The 12799-nt window shown below is 37.0% G+C and overlaps 1 protein-coding gene across 1 annotated transcript; it reads left to right on the top strand.

Annotated features, from left to right (window-relative positions):
- Positions 1–11508, top strand: tes (testis derived transcript (3 LIM domains)). Its single transcript, XM_079859595.1, has 7 exons — positions 1–162; positions 2654–2739; positions 5136–5685; positions 6490–6894; positions 8471–8686; positions 9664–9822; positions 10963–11508. Exons 1-7 carry the CDS (start codon positions 136–138, stop codon positions 11155–11157), a joined length of 1638 nt encoding a protein of 545 aa, XP_079715721.1. The 5' UTR covers positions 1–135; the 3' UTR covers positions 11158–11508.
- Positions 11509–12799: the final 1291 nt, after the last annotated feature.

Genomic DNA, 12799 nt, shown 5'->3' with positions numbered 1-12799 from the left:
GACTATGAGCGGAAGTCTCTCGGAGAGGGGCAGAGGTGGGAGACTGTCCCGTTCAGCAAAAGTGATCCTTCAGGGAAAGTTGCCGGTGGGAATAGATTCAACGCCGTTTATCAAATCTAAACAAGCTCGACAAGAATGGAGATCGAGAAAGAAATTAAAAAGGTACGCTTATTAAACTGGTCATGGTTCAAAGGGTTAGTTGCTGAAACATTCGGCAACGCCCTTAAAGGTAAAGCCACTGCCATTGTTATAACGTTTCATGGCGAAACATTTGGTATAACGACTTGATGGTTTCGAGCATGGTTAAAAAGCTTTTTCTTACATTTATTAAGAAATAGGAAGTGGTCATTAATAGGAAGTAAAACAGAGAAGGAGGATCCTGGTACCTCTTTATTTGATAGGATAAAAAGAATTGGAGTTGATGGAGCCAATAGATTTAAATTTTTCCATATTGTAAACAAGCTACAAGATGTTATCATTATTATATATCATTCTGCAGATACATTCACTATTTTTATAGGGGTGTTAGCATACTGCAGAAACTTTAGCCGTACATTACAGTTATTCAACCACAAGCCAAGTTGCAATATGTTGTGACATGCATGTATACAGTAAAGAAAGAAGTGGGTTTTTGCAAGATGATGATGTAAAGATATGAAGTTCCACTTCTTGACAGTTTAAAGTTATAGTTCAACCCAAAATTATAATACTACTGTTACTCACCCACACACATGTCGTCTAAAGCTCTTCTTTCTTTCTTTCTTTCTTTCTTTCTTTCTTTCTTTCTTTCTTTCTTTCTTTCTTTCTTTCTTCTGTGAAACACAAAAGATACTTTGAAAAATGTTTTTCAAAGACAATGAATGATGACCGGAGATGTCAAGCCTCAAAAAGAACACAAATTTAACATTAAAATAGTTAATATGCATTGTGCACTTTGTGTGATGAACAGACTGAAATTTAATCTAAATGATTTGTTCAAATCAGACTGGTCTAGTTCTTGATTTCAATGATCCAGTCAACACAGTTAACATCTCACTGGAAATATAATAAAAAACAAATTATTATAAAGAAGACTTAAATTATACAAGTATTAAGGACTACTTTAATGATACTTTTATGTCACCTTTGCATGTATTTTGAAGCTTGACAGTTGCAGTCAACTTTGGAAAAGTGGAAAAGTGTCCAACAGTCTTCAGAGAATTGCAATTTTTGCGTGAAACGGACAGTTTCTCATGTATATAACATTTCCACATTTTTACAGTTGCAACTCTAAGTGTACTAAGAGTTCAAGAGTCTATCAAAGAAACGATTAAAACATGTTACATTTGTAATTTTTAAAGCATCTTTAACAATATTTTTCGCCTGCTAAAAAAATAGCTTTTTAAAAGCAATAACGGAGGCTTGCACTAGTGTTGGTACAGTATAAATAACAGTAGTTACAGGTTTATGCTACAGTGGGCCTCATAGTTTTGCCGTTCAACAGATCTGGAGGGATCTCTCCGTAATTTAGGCAGAAAAAAATCCCTCCAGGCATTCTCCATCTTGATAAATACTTGACCTTATAAGGCGGTCTTCCAGCTCCGGAGGATTACTGTTGAGAAATGCTGAGACAGGAATGAACTTTATAATCTAAATATTAGAATATCTAGTGAAGAAGACTTGTGTCAGATTCTTTTCTTTCCTTTAATTATGTTAATTATGTCCTGCTTCATACTGAAGTGTTTTTGTAAAGTCTTTTATTTAGTCCTAAATAGTAAGTTCTATGAAGATTTAGAAGCACTAGATCATGTATCTAAGGAGAAAAAGCCTCTTTGAATCTTGTCTGCTTGTCTTATGAGAAACAATGTAATTTCATGTTAATTATGGAACAATTAAGCAAGTAAAGCATACATGAAGTGAGAGTGAACTTTCCATGAACATGTTACATGTTGGTCTTTTCTTTTTTATATTGGAAATTGGAAACACATTTTTTTTATGAACTTGGGGGTGGGACTATGTTACAGAATAAAGAAATAATAGTGAATAATAATAATAATTTGGTCCGAAATTTTTGCTAACCCGAGTGACATCTTAATATATGCTAAATTTGCGAAGCTTTTACTTGTTTTGCCATAGTTTAGTACTATTGTTGGAAAACTATGCATTATAAATACAGTAAAAAATACACTAATATTGTTAAATATTATTACAATTTGATATAACTCTTTATTTCATCATCATTACTCCAGGCTTCAGTGTCACATGATGTGTCACATAATGATTCTAATATGCTGATTTGTTGCGCAAGAAACATTTCTTATTATTATCAATGATTCTTTGATGTATAGAAATTTCAAAAGGACAGCATTTATTTGAAATGTAAATCTTTTGTAACATAAATATCTTTACGATCACTTTAATGCATCCTTGCTGAATAAACTGGATCAACTGAGGTTGATAATTAATATTTTCTGATGGTTCTGCAAATCCTTTCACTTGTAATTTGTTTTAAAAAAACTTAAAAGTTTCATACCAAATTTGTGGAATGTGCCAGATGGTTCATTAAAATACCATAAACTATGCAAATGCTTTTTAAACTTCAGATGATTTGATCAACACATGCGTTTGATACGTGTTGATTTCTCCAATGTGTCTTTATGCATTGTTTTGGCAGATAACCCTGGGCCATGAGATTGGAGCCGGAGCTGCCTGTCTGAAATGCAAGGACAAGTGTGAAGGTTTTGATCTTCACTTCTGGCGGTTTGTACTTGCTTCCTTCCTATGTATTTGTGTAGTGATATTGTTCATGCGTGTGGTTTACCCTGTGAAAACTGTGTAATCATCTTTGGGCCATCATTGGTTTGACTTCTCTGTTTTTATCCATCATCATCTTGAAAAACAAGGCAAAATGCGGTACCAAATCTATCTGACAAATACGACAAGAAAAGTGTCATGCTGAGAGAGCTCTGGCCATTAGCTGCACTCGACCAGTTTTTGTCACAGGTGCCAAGATGCCCATGCCAAAGCTCTATCGCTACAGCGGCGCTGCGTGCCATTCCGCCCTCGTGGGGCTTCAGGAATTCTTTGAATGAAAAGACGTCAAAGTGGAGGTCATTGGATGCAGAGCCAGAGACTTCATCTTTGTGTTTGTTTCTATGCAGCAGAGATTGGCGACTAGCCATCCACTGGCTGAACAGAATTAGTGACATCTGAGCGGGAGTAAAGTGACTCAGACAGGCGTAGGCCCACTTCCTGTTCCTCGTCTTCAATTCAAAGTCTTTCGTTTTTAAAACGCTTTGGGTAAAAACATCTGTGCTTTGATGCTTTGGATCACTGACATGCTGAAACATTTCTTTTGGGTGAAGATAAAGACTCTTTGGATTTGTGGCTAAGATTTATGTTGTAACATTTCCAAACACCATCATTCTTTCTGCTTGGCTCTTTTTGATATGTTAAACAGCTCAAAGTGTCCTTAAAAGGGGCCATGTTCTACTTTTGTAGTATTTTATTGTCTTCCCTTATAATGTCAGGGTTTCTTGCACCAAAAAGTCATAATTTAGTTACCCTCTCGCTGACCCTGCGTTCACAATAGCTGGGTTTCCATACAAAGTTGCGAATGTAACTTATTGAGCACATACATTTTTATGCACATCTTGGTGTTTCCATCCAGCATTTTTTTTATGCAATATGCTGAAATTCACATAAAAAATTGGTGGATGGAAAACATAGCTAATTACAGTGGTTTGAAGCAACAAAGTGACCAGAATGCATTAATTTTCCATTTAAATTGTCAACAAAGAGTTTTTCATGACATGTCCCATATAAACCTTAAGTCATCTTGCAGATAAACAATGCACTTTATCCAGCTCTACAGAAACCGAAGTCTTTTCTCAAAATGTTCAGAGGTCTCATTGAATGCAACACAAAATGGTTTATTTATTTTATGTTGCGGTGAGAATCATGACGAAAGGGTTTCAGCATGTAACCCACGCTGTTCTTTTTCCAAGTAATAACTGAATACTCTGTGCATGCCGTAACTCGACGTGCACAGCAATCCAAACTAGTGTCATCAGACTCTTAACTTAACAAAACAGACATAACTCAGAGAGACAGCTCGTCCGACAGTAATAATGTGCTACTCTCATTCTCTATCAATCATTGTTTTTTCCCTCCACTATTCTGCGGTTTGATTCTTCATACAGTTCAAATGTTTGGGGTCAGTGTCTTATGCTTATGTTTTCTATTTTAAAAATATTTTAAATGAATTATTCCTGTGACTGTGAAGCTGTATTTTCAGCATCATTACTCCAGTCTTCAGAGTCACATGATCCTTCAGAAATCATTCTAATGTGCTGATTTGCTGCTCTAGAAACATCAATTTTGAAAAACTGTTGTGCTGTTTTTTGTAACATTATAAATGTCTTTTACTGTCATATTTAATCAATTTAATAGCCTGGAAATCCAGACCTAAATCTAAAAGATTAATGGTCTGGCGTCGACTAATGAAAATCGGCCAGCTCGAGGGGCGGCACCAAGCATGCATTTGAAAATCTCACTGCACGCAATTGGATAACACTACGACCAATCACAACAATAAACCCCAGCTACCAGCGGAGCTAACCTTATTAGACATTCTCTGATTATACTCTTACCGTATCCGGTCGGCGAAACAGCAAAAACTTCCTCCTTGCAAAGGAACGATTCGAGCGCCGTCTTCTGTTCCTCTTTTAGATAAAAAGTCATGTCTAACTCGTTCATTGTAGCGGCCAAAGCCGTTTCAAACAACTGCTATTCATCCATAGCCATCTTGCAATGTTTACTAATGACTTCGACGTCACAGCGCTGTCGTCATCTGTTTAGCTCGCCTCTGCCCCGCCTATATCAGATAACCCGATGTGATTGGTGCAGCTCAGATCGAGGGGCATATTTAATGAGCTCCATTGCTCGACACCAGAGTAACTCGCTGAGCAAATTCAACTTGTGCTCTCGCGAGAACTCTGGATTACCAGGGTATCAATTTAATGCATCCTTGAATAAAAGTATTAATTTATTTCCAAAAAAATCAAACTGACCGCAAGCCTTTGAATTGTAGTGCATGGTTTAAGTGTTTCCACAAGTGTTCACCCAAATAAAAATTCTGTCCTTCTCTTTATCAGAAAGATTTGCCGAAACTGCAAGTGCGGCGTTGAGGACCATGACGTGCAGCTCGAGACGGAGGAGAATAAGAAGGTGGGGAAGCTTTTTGAGGACACCAAGTACACAGGCCTCATAGCCAAGCTGAAGAAAGATGGCATCCCGTCTTATAAAGGCAACCAAGTCACGTTCAGCATCCCGGCAGCCACCATCAGCACTGCTACTCCTGTTCCGGCTTCCACTTTTGTCCCCGGCTCCAGCCAGACCTACACCCCCAGCTCTCAGTCCGCTCACGCCCCACCTGTTGCTGCCACTGCGGTCCCAGGAGCGTCAATTCATTTCCCTGCAGCCCCAGCAACAGGCCGTACTGCTGCATCAGGAACAGGCCATACTGCTGCTTTAGGGACAGGCCATACTGCTGCTTTAGGGACAGGCCATAGTGCTTCCATCCCATCTAAAGGCCCTGGTGCTGCCACTACTGCTGTCCCAACCCCCACTGCAGTGCCTGCCAAGACAGATGTGGTTAAGTCCGTTACCTATGAATGGGCTCCACCTGGGATCAACCAAGGCTTGGTAACTCTCTTAATCTTAAAATTATATACTATACATTACATTATATTTCATATATATATATATATATATATATATATATATATATATATATATATTCAAACTTGTGCTTGAGGGTCAGTTTGTAAATGTACTATGATACTTGTATCCACTAGAGGTCACTGTTCTCTACTTCTTCTTTTTTAGACTTTGATGTGCTCTCCCAATATTTTTATTGTCTTAAAATGCTGAATAATAGAAATATCATTTGCATTTATAATTTAGCTGATACTTAAAAATTAGGTAAAAACAGAAGTTTAAAATATTAGCAGTTATGTTACTTTTTTTTTTTTTTTTACTTTTACTTTTTTTCAATAAAAACATTATTCTTCAAAAAAGAATATAAAAATGCACGTTCTTTTAGTTTTAATTAACAACTTTCTTTGAGTAATGAAAAGTTACACCTTTCATTAATAGAACCTTTTTGTCTGTAGGCCTACGTTGTTCTGTTATTTTCTGTAAACTTTCTGTTGCAAAATTATACATAAAACTTCAATTATTATTTTGAATAAAATAATAGAATTATACATTTGTATTATTTTTATTATTAATATAATTAAATTATTCCAAAATATTTATAAAAATATCTCAAAATATGTATATTTTTTTAAATATGAAAGGAATGGTTCTCCAAGAATGAAAGTCCTGTCACTCCTTTGTCATTTATTTTTAAATACCCTGTTTCAATCAAAAATACATTACATTACAGAGGTCAAATAAGAGTTGCAAATCCTGTTTCATATTGACCAAAAACGTTTGTCCTCTCAGGCTCTGCTCTACATGGAACTTCTGCCTCCGGAGCGGCGACCCATCGCTGGTTCGGCGGGAGCGGATTACCGTAAGAAGCAGATGGCCAAGCAGCTTCCCGACCACGATCAAGACCCTGAGCGCTGCCACGAACTCACACCCAGCGAGGTCAAGCAAATGCAGCAGTATGTCCGAAAGTACAAGGATGAGGCTTTGGGCATAGGCGACATCACCTTGCCGGAAGAGATGGGGCTGCAGGCAGGTTTGGCCGGGGAAAGTGGCCCTCAAGGTGTCGGGGCTGGAGGGAAGCCTGGTGCTGGAACAACAGGGACACCAGGAGACAAAGGTGATGCTATTGCTACAATGGGAAAAGTTGGCGCCCCAGGGGCTGATGGAACTTCACTCAGTGGACCTGCTGGTAACTACGTAAGTATTAACGGAAGTAATGGACACCTATTGTGAATGTGAATGTTGCTTGCCATGAATACTTTTCTCTATTACATACAAATAGCGTCTGTAACCTTTTTATTCTCATTATCCCTTTATATCTAAATGAATCTCAATCTAGATTATTTCCAGTTAAATGTCAACATCTATTAATGAAAAATCCCCTTTGGAGTTGTTGAGCAGCAGTATTTATTTCCACCACATGTGCGCCACGGGAGTCAAATCATTCTCCTGTGCTTATCTCCGGATTCACTTGATTAACATAAGAGCGGTTCATATACTGCCAAGCCTGTGTTACTCAGGCAGCTGGAATGAACGTTATGTTCTTCCAGAGATCTTCATAAATTACCACACTTAGTCCCTGTGGTTATGTTCGAGCTCGGGTGGATTTTTCCTAAATCTATTGTAAGCATCTGAAATCTCATGATGGAAACACATGTATGCCATCAGCCTAATGTTCTTGCCCTTTTTAAAGGGATAGTTCACCTAAAAATGAACATTGTGTGTGTGTTTTTATTTACTCAACCTAATGTTGTTCTAAACCTGTATGCTGTTATGTTGCCCTGAACACATAAGAAGAATTAAAACAATCTTCAGCAGCTCTTTCGCATAGAACAACAGTTCATAGTGATCACATTTCTCATGCTCTGAAAAGCACCATACATGTGATCCATACAATTCCTTCACTATATTTATAAGTCTTCTGAAGTCAAACAATAGCTTTCTGATGAACAAACTGAAATGTTATTCACTGAAAATCTTGCCCTCTGCTGCAGCTTTCCAAAAACAGGTTATTGTATAATAAAGTTTAAAATTATAAATATAAAACAGATATAGTTATAATTACGAGAAATAGTTATTTTGTGAGATATGAAGTCATATTTATACAAAATAAATTTGCATTGTAAGATATACAGTCATAAATATGAGAAATAATCAGAATTATGTAAAATAATCACATTGTGAGTCATTTTGAGATGTAAAGTCATAAATACAAGAAGTCGTAAGTGAAATAAAGTTATAAATATGAGAAATAGTTATTATTGCATGCAATAATTCCATTGTGATAGTCATAAATATAAGAAATTGATTATCTGAAAAAGTAGAATTATGAGATATATAGTCATATTGTGAGAAATAAAGTTAAGTATATCTAATAATTACAACTTTATTTCTCATTAAGTCATAAATACAAGATGTAAATTCATAATAATGCGAAATAGTTATATTATGATATAAAGATCAATATATATAATTCACATTGTGAGATTGAAGGCATAATTATGATATATAAAGTTGTATTTTTTGTGAGATATAAAGTAATTATGAGAAATTGTCACATTTTGTCATATAAAGTAATGTAAATCTTTTCATTTAGACTTGGTAGTTTTTCCTATTTCCAATGTTCATGCGTCAACTGTGGTGATGATTTTTCGAAGTGAACCGTCTCTGGTCTTGTTCATTAATGCCAACCTCCCCCCACTGTGTTTCCCCCCTTTCATTCTTCATTGATGTTTATGCCAAGCTGAACTCATCACCGAATCTCTGCCCACAGTCATGCCACCGGTGCCAGCTGCCCATGAAGAAGGGTGAGCCGGCGGTTTTCGCCGAGCGGGCAGGTTACGATAAACTCTGGCACCCTGCATGCTTTGTGTGCTGTAACTGCAGCGAGCTACTGGTGGACATGATCTATTTTTGGAAGAAGGATCAGCTGTACTGTGGCCGCCATTATGGAGATAGCGAAAAGCCTCGGTGTGCAGGTTGCGATGAGGTGAGTGGAGGCAAAGTAATTCACATGGTCAATGTCACAAATTTGCTTAAATTTGTTTAGCAACCTGGAGATAGTTCAGAATCTTCAATAACTTTATAATCGCTATGTTTTAAATGTTTCAAAACCATAACTTTGATCATTTCCAGCTTTAAATGAAACAAAAGGTCAATGGGCTTATGGCGCAGTAGCTCAGTGTACATTGTCCTATATGCCAAGTTCAAGGGTCCATAAAGAAAGATTGGTACAGTAAAAAAGGCTATAAATTTGGATTTCGTTAGAGCAGTAGGGTTACTATAACAGCCTTTTGCCTACTTTAATGCATTATCTCTGACAGCCGAGAAACAGAGCTGAAAATTGGGCTGATGGTGCAATAGGTGGCTCAGTCTGCATTGTCTTAGATGACAAGTTCAATGGTTCATATTGAAGATTGATACAGTAAAAAGTGTTCAAAATTTGTATATTTTTAGAGCAGTACCTCTAGTAAAAAGTCCTTCTGTCCACTTTAACATATCCACTGGGGCACCTTAGAAACCACTCCACGAATTGGGCTGATGGGGCAATACGGCATTGTGCATTATCCCACATGCCAAGTTCAAAGGCCAATAAAAAAAAATTGGTACAGTAAAATGTGCTGAAAATTGGAGCAGTTATTCTAATAAAAATCTGTTATGTCAGCTTTAACGCATCCTATGTGCGGCCATGAAACCGTGTCAAGAAATGAGCTGATGGCACAATAGGCGGCTCTTGTGCATTGTCCTATATGCTAATTTCAATGGTTCATAAAAAAAGATTGGTACAGTAAAAAGTGCTGACGATTTTCAATGTCATCTCAGATGGTTAGACCCCACCATATGTTTCATGTTAAAATCTAAACAAGTCTTGGTAAAATAATGAATGCAATTTTGTTGAATGTTCTTAAACTGTTTCTTATGTCGAATGTTCTTAAACAATTGTGTGTGTGTGTGTGTGGTCTCCAGCTCATCTTCAGTAATGAGTACACTCAGGCCGAGGGTCACGATTGGCACCTGAAGCACTTCTGCTGTTTTCACTGTGACTGTGTGCTGGCTGGAGAGACCTACGTCATGGAGAAAGACAAGCCTGTTTGCAAACCCTGCTACATGAAGAACCACGCTGTGGTAAAGAGAAGAAATTCCTAACTCTCTCTCTCCCTCACTGTTTCTCTGCTCTATTTGATTTTGAGTATCTTTCTTTCTATTGGATGTCTTTTTATCTTCCACAGAAAGGAATGTATAAATGAAATAAGGCATTAATATGTGCTTTAGAAGTACTAATAATGAATAGCCAGTAATCTAGTAATATGAGATATATATCTTATATATTTTTTTAATCAATTTAATTGTGGTTGGCATAACATGAAAAACATTACAAGATAGATATATAGATAGATAGATCATTGAAACAATTAGCTTTACAACCGTTGTACAAGTATCATTCATGTCACGCCTAAATGGAAGTGAATTCCTGCTAAGCCTGGGATATTAAAACTAACATGCTCGGCATGTGTTTGCCAGCCATATTGGTTCAGGAGCAGGTGAAGGAGATTAAGGAAGTGCCAGTGACATGATAATCAGAGGAAAGGGAGGGCGGATGCGCTTATAATGGAGTTGTGTGATATCGGACACCACCGTTCTCTCTCAACGCCTGCTTGTCCAAAGACACACAGCTCTTATGACTCATCTGTTAGACATCAGCTTAGAAAGGAAACTTCAGACATTCAAATAGAGCAGAGTTTTTATATTTTATCATCTGTAAATGATATTAATATAATATTTATAATAATTATTCACACACATATGTACAATATAAGTATATATTATATTGATATAATAATGTTAATAATTAATAAGGGTTGCTTCCAAATAACTTTGATTACACTTATTACATGTGCAATCACACTGGTGCATCCTGGGATGCCTTGCTGAAGGGCATATAAAATATACATAAAATATTAATGATATTATTATATGAACTATTAAAATATGAATTAATGTTTAATGTAATTTAATAATTATAAATTAAAGATTTAATATTATTTAGAATAAATTATTCATATGTTCAAAAATAAATCATAATGCAAATAATGCAAAATATACATATTTAATGTTTATTTAATATTTATATCCCAGAATGCACTAGCTTGATTGTGCCTGTAATGTGTAATCAAAGACCTTTGTCACAAGTGTTATTTCAAACAAATACATTTACTATGATGTACTTCTTCCTGTGAATTTTTCCATGTCTCTCTGTGTTCACAGTGTTGTGCGGCCTGTCAGAACCCCATCGAGCCTGAAGCTCAGCGCGTGTCGTATGGAGAGCACCACTGGCACGCTGAGCCCCAGTGTTTCCAGTGCTCCTGCTGCTCCAAGTGCCTTATGGGCCAGCGCTTCATGGCCCTGCAGGGAATGCTGCTCTGCTCCGTAGAGTGCAAGAAAAAGATCATGGCCTCATGAAGGAAAATTCAGAGCACTGCAAACCAGTTTCTCCCTAATGCATTACTCATAAATATATACTCCCACTATTTTAGAAATTAATGTAGTTGAATGACCAGTCTTAATTTTCATGTCATTTGAATGTTTTTTGAGAAATAATAAGCAATACGGTGGAGCAGCGGCTGATGAACCAACTTAAGTGTTGTCAACGTGACAGTGTCTTTTATTATTAATAATTTAGTATTAATAAACAAAAGCAATGATGGCTTTTGTTTTTTGGCTACTGAATTTTTTTCCCATTTTTTGGTCTAAAATTGCACTTTATGTTTTTCATAGCTTTCATTTTGTATTCCAATAAATGTTTTGCAGTAATATGAATGGATTATTTCCCCATCTTTCCACTTCAGCTATGTATCCATATATCCATCGTTATTGTGACGTACAAGTTCGGGATCTCAAGGGACAGGTGTTACGTTCATGTTAACGTCTTGACCGTTTCACACCATTGAAAATTCCAATCTAGGCCGGCACTTTTGTGGAAAAGTTAGTCCTCTGTGTGTTTTCTTACACTTAGCTGTGGAAACCGGGCACAATTCAAGGAAGCCCGGTTCCATTGTCTCTAATGGTGGCGAACTTAAGACTATGCCGTCATTTCCTCCCATCGTAACTGTCCACGGTTGCATGAGGGGCTCTACTGTTTCACCTCCCCTCACCTCACGCCACTCTAGGGTGGAGTTTTCCAGGAGGGAATTCTTTCCTTCAATGTCACCCCTCGTGCAGGAATTTATTTACATGGTGCTTTCCCTTCCAAACATGAAGTGCACTTTCTTGCACGCTTGCCTCCTTAGCACTTGTTTTCCCCATGAGCACTAACTGTGCAAGAGATATGATCTGTTGATTTGTAGCTCCCTGAGGTAATGAAACACAGATGCAAAGCATTAAGCATCACTGCTGTTTAGCGAAATTATAGCACAGACCCCACACATGAAGAGTCAAGACAGGCCAGGGAGACGATCCAAATCCCTGGAGGATCCTACTGGTGGTGACAGCAGATATGTGACAGGTGGGATCCTGGAATTACACTCGTTAGTCACAAAACTGTTGAGCTTGTTTTTTACAGACACTTGAGTAATGACAATGTAGCAAAATATGGTTATTAGGTTTGGCCTCTCTTTCTGCCTATGTACTGTATGTTCTGGCTAATGCAGTGATGTCTTTTCAGCCTTAGTTAAGTGTTTGTATTGCAAGGCCCCCTCCTCAGTGCGGTCATGTTTATCTGGCCTTTAGCTGAGAAAATATTCCTAGATAAGCACATAGAAACCAAACCGGTCCATTGTGTAGTTCAGTATTGAAAAATAATCTGGTGTTAGCACATTATTAAAGTGCACATTGCCAGTTCAATCAGATGATAGTTGGGTTACACTTTATTTCGATAGTTTAGACACTTTACACTAAAAAGTGAACAGTTGGATCAACTTAAAAAAATTACTTCAATTGGTAACAGCTAAAGAAATTAAGTTTTCTCAATTTAAATTATCACATTTTATCGTGAAAAACGTGATAATTTAAGTTGAGAAAACTTAATTTCTTTAGGTGTTTCCAACTGTTCACTTTTTACAGTGTAGACATTCTATTAACTATAAGTAAATTTGATAAAATGCAA

This window comes from Squalius cephalus, assembly GCF_949319135.1.
Source record: "Squalius cephalus genome assembly, chromosome: 23".
Classification (NCBI taxonomy): domain Eukaryota; kingdom Metazoa; phylum Chordata; class Actinopteri; order Cypriniformes; family Leuciscidae; genus Squalius; species Squalius cephalus.
Note: the sequence above shows the minus strand (reverse complement) of the source record. Positions and strands in the feature narration are given on the sequence as shown.